At 34.0% G+C, this 18,502-nt stretch overlaps 1 protein-coding gene across 4 annotated transcripts in view; it reads left to right on the plus strand.

Annotated features, from left to right (window-relative positions):
• Positions 1 to 18,502, plus strand: part of DPH6 (diphthamine biosynthesis 6) — a 205,771-nt gene that overhangs the window by 40,124 nt on the left and 147,145 nt on the right. For all 4 annotated transcript variants that reach the window (XM_082761123.1, XM_082761122.1, XM_082761125.1 and 1 more), the window contains 2 exons: positions 15,504 to 15,577; positions 17,296 to 17,414. In XM_082761123.1, coding sequence (XP_082617249.1) covers positions 15,504 to 15,577; positions 17,296 to 17,414 — 193 coding nt within the window. The remainder of the gene's footprint in view (positions 1 to 15,503; positions 15,578 to 17,295; positions 17,415 to 18,502) is intronic.

Raw genomic sequence — 18,502 nt, forward strand, 5'->3', positions numbered from 1 at the left:
GCATTAGAAAAAAATAATGAATTGTAATTCCTAAAAGTAATTGTTCACTTTGTATATGCAACTAAATGGCAAATCAGAATGTTAGCAGAACCCACAGTTATGGTGTGATGAGTCGGCTGTACTGGAATATTGTCCTGTTTTTACTTATCTACTATTTAGAATTTAATTCTAGCACTTTCAAACTGAAGTATTTCAGTAGATTTCTAGCTAAGATTAGACTTTCAGAATGTTATTTTATTCTCTTTTATTCTCTCTCCTTTTTCATTTACAGTGTCATGTGCATGTGTTCACGATGCAGTACACCTACTCTGCATCTTTGGAGCTTCCAGGTAGCAAGAGAACTGTATACTAATTAGGTGTGGTTATTAGGAGATTGCCATGAGATACTTAAAGCTGTGACTAACAGATGATGAATACTTTCCCACACTGAATTAATAGGTTTGATATGTATGTGCATGCAACATTTCAGTAATTGCATTTTTAAAACTCTTAAAAAAAGTTAAGAGTTTTTAAAACTCTTAAAAAGTTAGGCCATCAGTTGTGCTCAAAGGTAGTCTGTGCACTTTGCGGGGTATTTATAAAAAATGAACGTAATTAGGTTTTAAGGTGGATAAGTTACATACTATCTCCTTGTTATTTAAATTATCTCCTACTGTTATTCAAAATTAATTTGATTTTTATGTGAGTTAAGCTAAGGTCACTGAAGACTACTGAAGTTCTTAATAGAACTGTTTACACAGGGGTTTAATGCATTCACATTACATTACATTCATTTCCACCTCTGTTTTTGGATACTTCTTCCTAAGCAATGAAGCCATGTTCTCTCATGTCTCTGAGCAGAAGACAGAAAAGTCCAAGATGATGTGTATATAATTTGCAAGTTCATGAGATTCCTAGCTAATTTAGAGAATGCTATTGTAGAGTAATAGAGTCCAGATTTTTTTGCATTCTTTTTAAAATAAATAAATAAATAAACCATCTATGTGATGACATACTTCTTTGCTCCTCTGAAAGAGATGTTTCTGCATATATGGACCTCAGAAATGAATGCAGGAGGATTTTCCCCCAGGTTTTGTTAAATTAGGATCAGCCAATCAGAGAAGCAGATATCAAGACAGGTACCTTACAAGACTATTCAAATTTCAGCTTAGTTTTGTTTGAAAATATAAAATTAATTTTCTTTTCATGAAACACTTCCTATTTGTCTTGCTTTTAATTTTGTGTCTATTATTATTATTTCTATTATTTCTCACCTTCCTGAAGTGGGTTTCTAGTCTAGTGTCCAAAATTCTTGTATGTTTCTTTCCATGAATATGTTAATTTTCATTTGGCTCTCCAACACCACCTTAGATGGAAATTCCAGCTCATTCTCTCAAACTTCTAGAAAGAATTAAGTAAGTACGGAGTGCTTAGAGAAGTCTGTCATAGCTATTTTAGTTTAAAATCACAGAAGGACAAAGCTCGTAGGCAAAGGTAATTTATTAAATCAACTGATAAAGCTGAGTAAAATGAGCAATATTTAAGTTGTACAATCCCTTATGTATAAAAATTATAATGTAAATTAAGATCCTTGTACACACACACTAGTAAGTCTGGTATCTGTTAACTTGTCTCTTTCTATGCTTATTAAAATCTGTTAAAAAACTTATTGAAAAAGGCATGAGGAAGCTCATCAGAATAAAGTAATATTTTTTTAAAAAGTAGCACTTCAAAAAACTTTTTTTTTTTTTCCAGAAAAGGAACACTGTTATTATAACTTTGTAACTCCTTTTCTCTTTAGTACTAAGAACTTTAAATAGCACTCATATCTCATTGATGTGAAAAGAAAGCAGTGTCATTCAGTAGGATCCATCTACTCAGGTGGATAGGAACCTCAGGAGGACATGTAGTTCAGACTCTTGCCCAGTGCTAGGTCAGGTGTGAGGTCCAACCTGGCTACTCAGGGCTTGCAAACATCGGAAGATAGAGATCTGTGGGTTGCCTATTCCATGACTTGACTGCTGCAGTAGAGATGAAACTTTTTGTATATATTCAGTCTGCATGTGTCAATTTGAACCTCTTGTCTGTCATCCTCCCATTATACAACACTGAAAAAAAAAACATCTCTGTCTTCTTGATGATGATCTCTTCAGTACTGGAAGGCTGCTTTTAGATGCTACCTGATGCTTTTGTTCTTCCAAGCTGTGCAAGACTGGTTCCCTCAGCTTCTCCACACAGGGCAGGCAATCCAGCCCTTTAAGCATTTTGGTGACCCTCTGTTGAACTTTCCACAGTTTATTTCTCTCTTGTTTTGGGGGGTTCCAAAAGTGGACTTAGTATTTTATGGGCACAGTAGATGTGGTTCAATGAGTGCTGAGCAGATGGGGATAAATAATCACTTTCCCATATCACCTACCTCTGTTCCTGCAATACCTGGCTATTTATAAATATTCCACTAAATTAAAATAGTAAATTTACTATTTCCTGGATATTAAATCCTACGCGCCTTGGAAGTTCTGAATGCAATGAGAGCTTTCTGCTGATGGAACAATCTTAAAAATGCTCATGGAATTTTCTCCTTTGGTTTTCAAAATAATATAATTATAAACCTCAAGAGAGCAGCAATATCTAGGTACCATGGAATAGATTAATTATAGACTTTTAATTGATCCCCACGGGGATAGAGAGGCCTGTTTTGACGCTTAGGAGCAAGTGGACTCTTCTCATGATCATTTTTATCCATTACACGGGTATTTCCATTACTGTCTTTGATTACTTGCACCTGCTTCTGACAAACATATCAAAGCTTACAAAAATCATAGACTGTATTTGAAATGAGTATATTTGGAGATCATAGAATGCTTTACAAATTACAAGAAAACTTATACTTAAGAATATTCCACTCATACAACTGCAGAAGCATAGAAGTCTGGTTACTAATGCATATATTGCCACACAACTGCAGATATGTTGTGTTTTAATTTGAAATTTTGCAAATGGCAAAATTATGGTCACAGACATGACCTTAAGTTTTAATTTAAATGTGTGTAATGGTTTTTGGTTACTAATGCAAGCTTCAAGGAGGATATTAATTGCAAAGGGAATTTTACTTTGAGATAATCTATTTCTTGGTCTTAAAATAAACTATTGTGGCAAAGGTATAAAGCAAATGTTTAAAAATAAAATATAGTTTAGCCATTCTTCAGCTACTTACTGTCTTAATAAATCTGCTATAAAATGTAAATTTTGGTGGATATTCTCCTATTTTTAACAATGGGAGTGGTCAACTTTTCTTGCAGTACATGTAAACAGGCGTATAAAGACAGGTCTATCGCTTTCTTTTTCTTTCTTTAGTACTCTTTTGACTGTTGTATGTGATTTTTCTTAAAGATGTACATTATTTAGGTGGTGAATAGTTCTGTGCAATTATATGCTTAGCAGTAACCTTTACTCATAATGTGATATTGTCTGTATGTCTTATTTTGTTCAGCTTTCTCTGTCACTGATGAAGCCTAAGGCTGCTGTTTCTTTGAGTTGCCGATGATTTTTTTATCTGATTAACTGACACATTTAGTTGAAATCAGACACAGCCCTTAGGCTGGGCATGGATTTAATTTAAAAAGTATCAAAGGTTTGCACTGTGTGCTGTTTAATCATCATGTTTATCAGGCAAAGAAAAATTACCGGAAGGACCGTAGGGAGAGGGTTATCTTAAGGAGCAGTAACTTGGGAAATTGATAATAACTCTGAGGTAATTTACTGTTAACTTTTACATTCATTAATATAACATTTCCCACTAATAATTACAGTGCATGTAATGTACTAATTAAATTGAAAACATTAGCACTAATTTTCTTTTTGCTGAACTCTGAGAGGGTCAGGTAAAGACATTAAAATGTGAAATTAAAGAAAATCTCTGTACTAATACCACTGCAATGAATATTTTACTTGCTACTGGAATACTTCTACCAGTATTGTGTGCTACAATTCATGTGTAGACATTTCCTCAAATTACTATCACTATCCTTAATTGAATTTCAGTTAGTGAAAAGAAAAGAAAAATAAAATCAAAAATGAAATCAGTGTGCTAGCATAGATTACTTCTACATTTCTGTTTTATTTAGCTTCAATTGCGAACTAGTTTATCAATATTATCCATAGGCCTAACAGCTTGACAGTAAGCATACTTATGGCACGTATGCTTTGGAGCTTTCACAGAATTGTTTATTTTATATATATATATATATTTTTTTTTCTGATTGAAAATATAGCTACAAGTAATTTATGATATGCAAAGAGCAGTAATTTTGACTTATGTTATTCATTAAGCTGTTTTAAAATATATGTAACTTCAAAACTATGAAGCTTTAGAAATAAATTGTGCATTTTAGTACACTTACAGTTGCAAAGATCTATTTGTTGTTCTAACACGATTGTTCATGAAGATTATTATTCATGAATGTTATAAATAGGAATAAATTAATGTCTATAACAAGAAATGTAATAGGAATGTAACTTCATTTATAGATAAACAGCTAATAATCTTTTGTATATAAAAATGAGCTATACTGCTGATAAAAAATAATTTGATTATTTTTTCAACTTCATTTTGTATCTGCTTTTTAAATGTGTAATTTTTGTAGTTTTGATGAAGAAATACAATTTTAAGTCATGGAAAATAAACAGTCATTACCATATATTTATATTTGTATTTCTGTTCATTTAGTGCCTGGTTTTGTGTATACATTACATACTTAGTGATACAATGCTTTGTAACACAGTGAATTGTGCTGAATATAAATCCTCTGTGGTACCCAAATATTCCAGGGAAGCAGTGATTTGTTTGACTTTCAACTAATATATTGCATTAGTGAGGTATTAGTAAAGTATTGCAAGTATCTCTTGAAGTAACAGAGCATTATGTTTTCTTTGGAAAGAAAAAGCCCATATTAATTTTCCTTTAACATTTTCCTGTTCTGTTACCTTTGTGATACAGCACCTAACAGCTTTCTTCCAGAATTTACCCAAATTTGCTTCCTTGATAATCCTTGATATTTAGCCTGCAGATGTCAGCCTGCTCTATCTATCCATGCTTTGTTTCGTGAACATATTTGAATGGTGTCAATCCTGATCAGATTGCATATTAAAAGATGAAGTGTAGTACCTGATAGATGCCACTGTTAAATCTGGGATTTATTCTGTGCTAACTACAATCAGCTTTGGAGAAAACTGTATCTGCTTGCAAATTTTCCAATAACTCTTTCAATGCCAAGCAGTGAATCCAGTGAAGAACTTGTTCTGTGCAAGTGCTCTTTCTAGTGCCTAAAGTACTGAGCTAAGTATGCTGTGCAGCAAGGTTTTATTGTAAACTTTGTCTGGTTGAGGAATTTATGATAACTGTCACACTGTAGACTACCACATCCTTCTTTCTTTCAAATCTTTTCTTGAGTTTGTGCCATTCCAGCCTTGGTTTGTTGAAACATACAGAATAAGAGGATTGAATTTATTCAATTTTGTGGGATGTATATGAATTAACTAGTTCTCCCATTTCAAAGCATTTATTAAATGCATTCATATAGTGTTAAGTTTACCAGTATTAACTTGTTTCCCCTTGTGGTACCCACCATCTGGACAGTGATGGAAGTTTAAATTTGCAGAAAAACTAAATGAAAAGTGATGGTGGTGAATCCTGTCAAAAGTCTTCAAACTTGAGTGCTAACCAGAACTGAAATATGTCTTGAAATACTGCTAATTCAAATGATCATTAAAAAGTATGTATTATTAAAGTAAATAAACTAGAATAGTTGAAGAATATATAGTATATGAATATTTAAGTAAGTTTTAATATAGCTTGCCAGACAAGCAGACAATGACAATCTTCTGTTTTGTTACAAACTTCAAAATGTATTGTATACATATGTGTGTGTATATACATACATACGCATTTTTATGTGTATATTCATATATATGCACATCCACCCTTAAATTTATCATAGCTGCGTATAATTGGGGGAAGGGGGAACCACAATATCTGTGTTAACTACTCTATATTTGAGTTTGATGTTTGGGTCATAGTTTCAGCAGTAGCCTTATAGAAACTTAGTGACAGTAAATATTTACATGTATTATAATGGCTTTTTTGACTCCTTTAAAACATTACAATTTTTAATTTGCATGAGATTTCTTACTGAATATCTTTGCTGTATATATTTCAGGGAACTTGGAAAATGGAATTAGTTTAAAAAAATACCATGTTTATTACTCTGAGCTATATAAAAATATATTGGGCAACTCAGTTCCCATCCAAAAGGATGAAAAGGAAGGAGATTTCATAAATCCATATCTTTAAGAAAACATTAAATAAAGTCACACAGGTACTCATTTCACCATGTTTGTTTACTATGGAGACCACATCTTTCTTGGAAGTTTATGATATAGTTACTGTCCTCGTACGTCTCTGATAGCACTTCTACCTCTGAGACATCTTCCCATTCCTAGGGAAGAAAGAGGATACATAATAGAAACTATTGTGGGAAAAACAGATTTGTAATGCACTGTATATTAAAATTATAACAGTAAACATTATGTGCTTCAGTGAGGAAAGAGAAGTGTATGTGTTATATGGAAAATTAAATATTATACAATAGATATATATAATATACAATAATATATAACAATATATACTAATATATAAATATATAATAATATATTATGTATGATTATTATATATGATACATAAACACATATTTATGTAGCCAAGGAGGTTAATCTATGTGTGAGGCAACATACAACCATGTGTTTGTATCAGGTATTTCAAAAAAATCGTACTTTATGGCATAGTTTACCTCTGGTAACTTAACAGTGAACAATGGAAGTTGAAACTTAAATGGTATGTAGTGACTGGTTTTCCAGAATATCTGAACACATATGTTTTATTTGTTTGTTTTTATCAAGAAATAGATGCAAAAATCTGTATGAGTACAGTATGACTTTGCATTTGAATGAGAATTTATATAAGAACTTTCCTCAAGTGTCTGGAAAATATATACTGAAGGTACTTTCCCAAAGATTATTCTTCATCCAGCCATTATGACTGAAGACTTAATTTATGTATAATTTATTTTTGAAAGAAATAGTCAGGAAAGCCCCGAAAATTTCAATTTAATCTATTAGCAAAAACAACAACAAAACCCAATACACTTCTGTTATGTATAAGAATTGATGGCAATACAAATGGTTGCTGGCAACCCTTGTAAATTTAACTGTTCAAAATTATAGTAAAAATAAAAGTTCAGAGTAACTTTAAATTGTACTATAAGGCAGTTTCCTTCACAGTATAATGATACTTCAGACAACAGACTGATGCAATAAAATAAAACGGTACTGTTAAGCAGTGACAATGTTGTGAATCTGCTTAATTGGTGAGATACAAGCTCTTGTGCTTCTAAAAATTATTGCTGCTGCTAAAACTCAATAAAACTTTTACAATACATGCACTAAAACCGTATTTTTAAATTGTTACTTTTCTGCTGTGTCCTTAAACATAATTTCGAAGTGTTTCACTTCTCTTTATTTACTGTGAGATTATAAGATCTCAGAGTTCAATTCTGTGAGAGTGACTACCATTTGCCAAAGGTAGTCACTCCCACAGTCAAACAAACAAACAAACAAACAAAAAAAAACCTCCAAAACTTAGAGCTGTAAAAGACAGGAAGGAAATCCAGGGCTACTGCAGGCACTATTTGCATTGCTACATTCTTTTTCAAAAAGTTTAACTATGTCTTTGCATCTGCAGCAGGGAAAAGTCCCTTTTTTATAGAGTACGTTTGAAATGTAGTTGCTTTTAGTTCTCAATTATTAACAGACCATTTTTTTCTATAAGACATTCTGTTAATGAGGTATATATTATATACATCTCCTTCACAAGACTTTTGAAAAACTACTTTTTAAACAAATCGTCTCTACACTTTATCATGAATAGTATGTCCAATAAATTATTTTTCACCAATTCTTTTTTGAAATACCACACTGTTAGAATCCTTAATGCATTTTTAGGGCTGATCTTGAGGATGGACCTACAATCAATAAAGTACTGGAATATTGAAGTTAAGTGATATGATTTGATTCCTTTGATTCCTATTATTCTTCCAGTAGAAGATGGTAGTGCTAATTGCAGCTGTGATGTCAGCCTGAGAGTAGGCATTTGCATGGATCAGAAGAGTCTTTGCATCACAATTAAGTATATAATAAAATGTATGTTCTGTCTTTATCTTCTGACTATAAAAAAAAAAGGGCACTATCAAGTAAACACAGAGCTGCATATCTATAACATGAAATATGTAATACATAAATATAGTTAAATACGGTTATTATGATCAAGTAAAAAATTTTTACCTCGTGAAATCCTGTAAATCTGAGTATGCAGAAATTAGTTTTAAAATCTTACTGAACTGTCATACTGTTAAGCATGTCTTGAACGTTATGATAGATTCAGCCATAAAGGTCAACTCAAACAAGCAGTCATAAAATTTCATATTTTACTGTTACTATATGTGTATAAGGTCTTAATAGAATGTAAAATACTTGTAATTATATCAGACTGAAACTTCCTGTTGTACATGGTTCTTTGTAAGAACAAGTTGATTGGTGTGGTAAGGGACTTAGGGGGGGGGAGATTGGATTAGTCAACTCTGTTTAGTAGATTGCAAAACTAATATATTCACCTGTTGTTTTGTAATGGAATAAAAAAAATAATAATAATCTGGAAATATCAGTAAGTAGACAATTTGAATAACTCTTCATTTCGCCTTTTCCCCCAGCTTTCGCCAGTGTTTATCATCATCATTGAGCCCAGTGTGTTCTATGAAGTAATATTTTCTGATTTTACAGATTACTGTAGCTATAATGCCTGCAGTAGGTGCCACATTGGTGGCAGTGCAGAAAACCTGCATACTTCTCACAGTGTCTGATATATTAGATGTGCTATATCATTTGTATTTTTATGCTGCCTTCCATGAAGTGGTATTAATGAAAAGGCATTTCAGTATTCAGTGTCTGTAAGACTGGGAGGCTGCACTGGGTTGATTGTAGGGGTACTTTGCAGTTTGTGCTTTTGTTTTTTATTTCCCTGAATCATTTGCTAACTGTTCTACCTTTCCCTTCCCACCAGCCCTAAGTCCCTAGCCTGTTTTCTGGTCACAGAAAAACAGATGTTTTCTGCAGTGGTATTGTTTGTTTTTGTTTGTTTGTTTGTTTGTTTGTTTGTTTTGGGGGGAGTGTTCTACTCTTCTTTCTGAAGGAAGATACTTCTCTCCCTGTATAGGTGTTCAGTTTTCATATACATACATACATATCTATCTATATACGCTATCTGATAGTCTGGGTGTACTCTACAGGAGTTGTCCCAGGTTTGTTTGCAGTAGTAAGATAGAGCTGCTGGTGTTCATGTGAACAACCAAGTACTAACCTGCTATCAACTGGTATTTCAAGGATTGGAGTTGGTGCACAGTTGCTTACTTTGGTCTCCAGAAGACATTTTACCAACCAATCCATATAAATAGACTTTGTGCAAGTTACTAATGTTATGAGGTGTGAGGGCAATCGACATCTTTAGTGTGATTCACTTTAAAGGCTCTTGCCTAAGTTTTGGCTGGATGTGGAGTAATGAGGTTAATGGCCATTAAATGTTGAAACTGTAGCTGCACAGTTTGTTTACTTTTCAGCTCTTTATCTGTCCTGGTTTAGGAATGGCATTGGTTCTTTATTTTATGCTGTCAGATAGGAAGAAGTAGATCCAACAGACGTACTGTTTCCATCTTTTGAATTTTCCATTTCACTGAGAAAATATATGATTGGTTATTTCTTTGTTGATAGCTTGTTTAGTAAGATAGAAAGTACTATAGTCATTGCTTTCCTTATTCATTTGGAGTTGTGAAGAACTCAAGATAGAGCTAAATATAAACTCAGTTCAAGAGCTAGTGCTTATATTCTTATGATCTGTAGGAAAAAACAGCAGATTGAACACTTGAAAAAGAGCAGTTCCATATTGAATAGTGCGGAACATAAGCAGTTTTTTGATTCCTGTTGTGATTATTCATTTCTGTCATACAGCAAACCTACATATAAAAAGATCTTTCCTCCATTAGATTATCAAACAAGTTAATCCAATAATTCTAAAACAGATTATTTAATATTCTTTTGGACACCTTTATTCCGAATGGCGTTATTCATTGGCCTTAATATTTAATTCACTTAAAAGCTAACTGTGAATTTAAATGAACCTAATTAGTAATTCAGATTAATTTTCCTTAGGGTGCTAATACTGACAAATGTTTGAAAAAGAAAGAAAGAAAAAAAGATTTATGTGGAAGTAAGTTGACATTGTGTAGAGTGTTCAGAACACTTTGATATACATGTATCGTCATGAGCCTGCTTGACTGTGGAGGAAGGTTATTTGATTTTGTATACATGGCATCACTGAAAAGAGCCTGGCCCTGTCCTCTTTGCATCTTCCCTTCAGTTATTTATAGACACTGATAAGATCTCTCTGAGCCTTCTCTTCTCCAGGCTCTAAGCCCAGCCCTCTCAGCCTATCCTCATAGGAGAGGTGCTCCAGTCCTTTCATCATCTTGGTGACCTTGCAATGGGATCTCTCCAGTATGTCCATGTCTCTGTTATACTGGGGGACACAGCACTCATTGTGCAGCCTCATTGATGCTGAGTAGAGGGGAAGGATCACCTCTCTTGACCTGCTGGTTATACTTTTTCATTCTGTTTACTGCAGGTTAAGCTTGATCCTCCTGCTTTTCAGCCTTTGTTGTTCTGCTGAAGATGCTGGATGACTACGTTGATTGCATGTGCTGAGGTAGACTGTAGTAACGTAAAGCAACAAGACAGGAGTATGGCTATTTTGGGACTTCCATAGAAAGGAATCACAAAAAAAAAAAAAAAAATGTGATGGAGCCTTCTGTGACTACTTTTGGGATCTGTCTGAGAAGTATAATTAACTCAGTTTCCTTTCTGCAGGACTGTAACATGAATAACCAGTATTTTAAAATTGTCTGTGCTGAGAAAGGCTGGTAAGGCCTTACCTAGGCTCATTCTAGGTAAGGTCTGGACATCTGTCTGTAGCACTGAGAAGCTACTTTATAAATACTGTAAAAATTCTCTTAGTCATGAAAGATTTAACAGATGCTAAGTTTTGCTGTATCTGTGGAATAGTAAATGTAACCCAAGGAAATCAGATGTAAGTATAGATTATTTGTGAGTGCTTTAAGTTTTGTTTTCTTCCTTGAGTGCTGTGGTGTTATTGGATATGTTTACTGATTTCTGCTACTAGAATAGAATATAATAGTCTCTTTCAGAGAACTACTGTATTAACATGAGTGAAGTGATCCTGGTCTAGTTTGGTGGTTAACAGAAGGCATGATCTACAAATGGAATTATTGTCAGATTTCACTTTGGGAAAGGTAAAAGCAGCTGAAGAAGGTTGCGCTCAGATCTGGGACAGAGGAGAGCTGAAGCTAGCGAGTGTGGTGTTTTTTCCTGATCAGAAGAAATAGTTGTGAAATGAGGAAGTAGTATTTTTCATGTTCACAGAAACATATTTGCCAAGTTAAGATGATGTTGTAAGTCATTTCTGGAACTGTATTTGAATACTTGAATTCATGGAATGCTTGCTGATTTCTTAGATAGAAACCTAAACAGATTATCTTGCAGTTGTTTTCCAAAATAGTTGTATATTCACAATCTGTTCTATCATTTTTAATAATCTTTCACTCTTTTATCCTTTTGAAGTATCTTTGTGTTCTTATTTATGCACCTACACTCATCCCTACACTGTTCATTTTTTAAACTGCTTGCTGGTTTTGACATTCAACTCTTTTTCTTACTAGGCAATCTTAAATCCTGTCGTGTTTGTCAAGAGTTTTCTTCTTGCTCCAAGGGAATGGTTGATTCACTATATTTTAACTTCTACACTTATGACTTTCATTTATTCTGTCCTTTAGTTGTCTGAATCTATCTGCTGTTCTTTGCTTCATATTTTCCTTGTAACAGTTTTGTGCAGGTAATTCCAAGCACTGTAGAATCCTAGTTTGTGAGTTGTACTTCCAGTCACAATTTACTTGTAAATTCATAATAATTTTAACCATAAACCCATTATCAGTATTAATCGGGAAATATATATTGTTTTAATATGAGTGTCTGCTTATTATTATATGACAATATGAAATATGAAAGGAGTCTATGATGAAATGGCCGGTTTGGTAGATGATGGAGAGCAGTGCATGTTGTCTCTGTCTTCATTGAGGATTTTAGGCTATAACATCCTCAAAACTGATGAAGCATGGGTTGGGTGAACAGACAGTGAAGGGAGGGTGCAAAAATGATGGTGCCAGGCTCTTTTCAGTGGTGTCCAATGCCAGGGCAAGAGGCATTGGGCACAAACTGGAGCACTGGAGTGCTAAGCAGAAAAGACTAAAGTCTACTTCATCTTTTCCACACAAAATACATGGTGGCTTGGAAACATGGGCAGTTTATATATGTGTATATATGTGTATATATATATATGTATATATATGTGTGTGTATATATATGTATATATATATATATACATACATACATATATAAAAGCCGTTAATTGTTTTGAAGGACGGCTAATAAAAAACAAACTTATGTAAGTAGACTTCAAAAATAGTTTGGGACTAATGCCTTGAATGCTGGAAAAGTTCAAAAAATGTTTTGGTCTAGATTCTGTCATTAACAGCAGTTCTGGTGATACTTCAGAATATATATTAGTTTGGATGAAATTAATTTTATATTGGTTCATGATGTGAGATCCTGTGCATGGACCACTTTATGATGATGATGATCTCACTTAAGCAGAAAAAGAGGTGATGTTTTTGGACATGTTGGACAACATCTGAACATTGTGACATAGCATATTTTGAAGTAATTGCTAGTATCACTCTTCAAATATGAGTACTGAAGCCTAATGTAAAGTTTGATTGTGCTGAGCACTCCTGATCAAAGACTGAGCTTTTGTTCTGGCTGACTCCTGGGTTCAAGTACCCTTTCAGCAGGAGCTAGGGAAAGACCTCAAGAAGTGCTGGGCCTAGGACATGGCTAGCAGTTTGCACGAAAAGACACCAGAAGCTCTGTTGAGATAGTGTACACTGGGACCCAGCAGTGGTGGAGAGGTACAGCACGGTACAGTTCCCTGTACCTGCTGGAGAAACTAAGCCTGGCATATCACAGACCTCAGCTCAAGCAGAGGTCCTGGAGGGAGGATACAGCTCTCCAAGCCTGGACATGAAGGGATGCCTTGGTGCCTTTCACAGTGTCTGAGAGAGTCTCCAGGCCCTCAGCCCCCTACCTGTACAAGCTGGCAGGAGGGGCTGGCAGAGTCTGTGTATGCCATATTGGGAGCTAGAGACTTCTTTGGTGAAGGCTGGATGCTGGTGAAGAAGCTCCTGCTCCACATGTTAGTCTGTACCTACAGGATAGGTTTCATGCCTGTTGTGAACAGACAAGGGGGCTGGGAACAATGTCCAGAAAAGCATTTGAGCCTGCAGAGCCTCAACCATGCAGGAGCGTTAGAAGGAAGCCCTGAGTGACAGAAGTGGACGACTCCCAGCTGAAGGGTCTGTAGGCCCAGTCTGCCTACCTGACCAGCTGTCTGAGGTAGCTTGCTGCTGGAGAAGGACTGATCTGGGATGCTGCAGAGAGACTGCTAAAGTTTGTCGGGTCCTTGAGTTATTGCTCTTCTGCAGGGCACCAATGATACTGTCAGAGTATTTAGTCAAGCGGCATTGCAAAATGCTTTGTGACCAAGTAATTCTAGCCAAAATGAGTTTCCTTTTATTTTTATTTTTTATTACATAAAATACAAATAGTACTTAGCTGCCATAATCATTCCAAAAAGAACTTTGAACATGTGAATGCAATGCAGGTGTAATTGTAGCAGTTCAGATAAACTGCGTATCAGAATTACATGCTGAAAACAGACCTAAAAAAGTCTCATGAATGTTACGAAATTTATTTGAAGAAAATTCTACTTATACAACTGTTTTAACTTTTTAAGAAATCTGTTTCTGAATTAGAGAGTTGAGTAAATTGAAAGGTCTAAGATTTATCTTTATTCTGAAAAGTGCTTTGAAACGTTATATAGAAGGCTTGAAGAGAAGTAATGCTGACTAGAAGGTAATGATAATACAGGAAGTGGATAATGAACTAGTGACAGATAAGCTAAAATTATTTTTTATTGTTAGTTTAGGTCTGAATACATGAGAAGCATCAAGCTGAATCCTGTATGACTTGGTGTTAAATTTTGTGTTAAATGGTATATCCATTAATGACATGTAGTAGTACATAAATGTGTACATAAATGTATATAAACAGTGATAAAATTATCAGATTACTGTAACTAGGAATTTTGATAAATACATTGACTCTTAAATTGGAAGTGTAGATGGATATCAATAACTTGGGAATTTGATTAGGCAACTATGAAATGAGAATTAATGGAAAAAGAAGAATATTGAGGAAGAAAATGTACCACAAAGTTATAAAATGTTTTCGTTTTTCTCCCTTATAATATAATTATGTATAAAGCACCTTCAGCATCATTTTATTGATAATCTGAAGGTGAATTTTCAGTTCAGTATCATGGCAGGCAAAGACTGATTTGATTTCGAAATTCGTATTTAGGTATTTAGTTAAAAAACTTTTGGTATGGTCTTTCTGGAAGCTTCATGGGGTTGCTGTCTAACAGAGCAGCTCCTGAAGGTGATTCTTTGTTTAGTTATGATCAACGTTGGTTAAAAGAGCAAAACTATAACTAGAATTAATTTAAGGAAACAATGTAAATTCAGCATGTTGACTGGGACTCAAGTCACTTAAAAGGGCAAAAGCTCATGCTTTTCAATATTTTAAGCGTGTGCATTTTCACATGTTTATTCTCAATGTGTTGAGAATAAATAGTGGTTGGATTAAATAACTGAAATAAAACAGGAATCCAAAGACAATGTCTTGAAAAAACTTTTAGCAGAATTTGTAGGTAATGTTAAGTTCCTTGCAAATTTTCTCATTCTGGTGTATTTTGCTCTTGTGCTGTGTATTGTGATAGATACTAACATTTTAACCTATGCTGATGATTTTATATTAGTGATATTTATTTGTAGATATGGTGATAGCTGACATCTCAGTTACAGTGAAGAACTGCAAATAATTTTCAGGATTTCAGGAAAATGCTACACCAAGCTGTTAAGTCTGGTATTTTTTAGGTACACTGACCATTTATTTTGTAGAATGGTACTTAGGTAGAATAGAGTACTCTGTTGGAGTCATAACCATGTTATAAGTCAGCTGTGCTGCTCTTTTCTTTGTAAGATCTGCATTGCAGCCCATTCAGTTCCATGTACTGGGTACAGGGACAATGATTTTTTCCTGGTTGATTTTTCTAGTAGGTGTACTGAAACTATTGTGTAGGCCAGCATATATTGTTATTATTCCTTGTCTTTCAGGACAAAGAAGGAGTGGAGGCTGTATCTGTGGGAGCTATTCTTTCTGACTACCAGAGAGTTCGAGTTGAAGATGTGTAAGAAAATATTAATCTTTATTAACATAGATGTTCTGATACCTAATTAGTTCAGTTTGCTAACATTTTTTTTTCCCCTGGAACTATGTGTTTTGTATAAAGTATTAGTAAAAATCCAGTAGAGAGTATACCAGATTTTTTGATTTTTTATTTTAGCAGGCAGCTAGGTACCATACTGCCATTCACTTGCTCTTCCTGCCCCAACAATGTGATGGTGAGAGAATCAAAAATAAAAAAAGGTAAAACCTGTGGATTGAGATACACAAGGTAGTTTAATAGGACAGAAAAAGAAGGGAAAATAACAATAGTTGTGATAAAGGACTATATAAAACAAGTGATGCACAATGCAGTTGCTCTCCACCTACCGACCGATGCCCAACCAGACCCCCAGCAGCACCTGCCCCTGCCCCATCCAACTCCCCACCCCAGTTTTATCATTCAGCAAGATGCCATATGGTATGGAATATCCCTTTGGCCAGTCTGGGTCCGCTGTCCTGGTTCTGTCCTCTTCCAGCTTCAGGTGCACCCCCAGCCTCCTTGCTGGCTGCATGAGAAGCTGAAAAGTCCTTGACTTGTAAGCACTGTTCTGCAACAGCTAAAACATTAGTGTGTTATCAGCATTATTTTAATCCTAAATCCAAAACACAGCACCGTAGCAGCTACTAGGAAGAAAATTGTCCCAGTCAAAACCTGGACACGCAAACCATTCCAGTTGCTTGGACTCAGCTAATTTGTAGATAATGTTAGGCACCTAAATGAACTACTTCACATGCAGAGTTGTAAAATATTTCTCTTAATTTCACAACTGAGTGCCCTCAGTGAAAATACATGAAAATAATAGCAAAACTAGTCAGATTACACAGGTGGTAACTATGAATTCAGATGTCAACATTAAACATCGATTTAAATACAAAATCTTGACACTAATACTAGTTAGAAATCCCATATATTAGACAAACAGTGTCAATTGTCAAATAAACATATTTTTGAATCATTTGATCTAGGCCTATAGTTTTTATTTTTTTTTAATGTTTTTAAATTTTACAGGATCTAAGCATTACACGTTTTATTGCCAACTGATGATACTTGACAATTTGCAGAACAGTTAACAATTGGTAGTGCAAATGAGTGATTCTCTACTATGATAATCAAGTGCTATACTGCTATACTTCAAATGCTAAGTATGATATTATCAAAACATAATTAAATTTACACTGTCAACTTTTTACTTTGTATCTCAAGCTGCATACGTTTTTCCAAATGATTCTTTTCCTTGGGTATGGATCCAAATCACAGTTTTGTTGAGTAACAAATTCAACATGTACTAGTGACATGTGCCATGGTTACCAGAGGAGTAACTGTTGCCTTAGCTGTGTTCATAAAAAGTGATCATTTCCTAAGTTGTTAATGGGTTTGCATCCCTAAAGGTTTACTTAAGTTCCCAGGCAAATCTGTTTATGTCAATGTGTTACATCTTATATACATGTAAGTGAACTATAATCAGAACAAGATTACTTTGTCTTTTTTTTTTTTTTTTTTTCTGTTAGAGATTACTATTCCTACATTTCAAGTTATAAACTAAATATTTTAATTGAGTTATAGAAGAAAATTACATAATGATAGGAAATCATAGAAACTCACTTTCTTTAAATTTAAGTTAATCATGCTGTTTAAATATATGTTGCTTGGCTTTCATCCTCTTTTATTTTGTTTTTAAGATGCAGAAGGCTTAGTCTTCAGCCTTTAGCTTATCTTTGGCGTCGAAAGCAGGAGATACTGCTTAAAGAAATGATATCATCTAACATTCAAGCCATAATCATAAAAGTAGCAGCTTTTGGTATGTATTCAATTATGTAATAATTTCTGCTAAAACTTGAGTGGGCAAGTCCACTACATAACAAAGAAAAACAGGAACTTTGTTCTATATTTTTGAATAAGAAATGTTAATATGAGCATGAAGAAAATTAAAACATAAAATTAAAAAATAAAAAATCATAAGGCCAAATAACAGTCATAATGTCTGAATCAGCCTGTGTACATTTCATTCTTTTCTCAGAGTAGACAAAGCTTTAAAGTAGCTGTAAAGTAATTCTTCATAGCATAGTTATTAAATTCCTTTTTCAATTTTTTTTTTTCTGTTTTAGTTTTGATTTGCAGTGAAGATGCACACATAATTCAGTGGTTCACAGTATTGACATTTATAGATGATGCAGACTGGTGACTAGACAATATTATAAAACAACCATGAAAGTTTTAATAGAAATATAATAAATTAACATTAAACAAGATGTAATTATATGAGGCCAAAACATTTTGTATAAAAACACTTTGAATTCATGGAGCATATAGCAAACAGCAATAGTTTTTCATTTTCTTCTTTAAAAAAAATTTGTTTACAATGTAGTTTCTTTGTGTAGCAGATTAACGTTTTTTCATCATCAGGTATGTAATATGAGGTTTGTATAATGGAACAAATTAAAAGATTATCAGCTTGTTTATTGATTAAAGTTGAATTCAAGTGAAGTTTTATAGGAAATCTTACTGAATGACGTTTTATAACCATGAGAAGCATATAAACGCAAGCATACGTTCATTTCAGGCTCCTATGCAATTTTTCATTTATGAGTATCATATGAGGTTTTAAGCATACATGTAAAATGTGACCAGAGTACCTCTTGTTTTTTGGGTTGACTGAAGATTTGTGGCCCATTGCACTGCAGAATGGCTAGTATAATGCTTTGGTGGCTAAAGCAGTATGTCTAAAAAGGTGTTGCATAACCTTAGAAGTCTTATGAATGGCTTATTTGGGCAACTTTCACATTAAATTCCTAATGTCTGTCCATCTTCTTTAAAGGACTGCTTTATAACAAAGTTATTTCTACTGAAATACTGACCAAAAATTGAATTATAATCCATTTACACTTA

This window comes from Aythya marila (assembly GCF_965140915.1).
Source record: "Aythya marila genome assembly, chromosome: 5".
NCBI lineage: Eukaryota > Metazoa > Chordata > Aves > Anseriformes > Anatidae > Aythya > Aythya marila.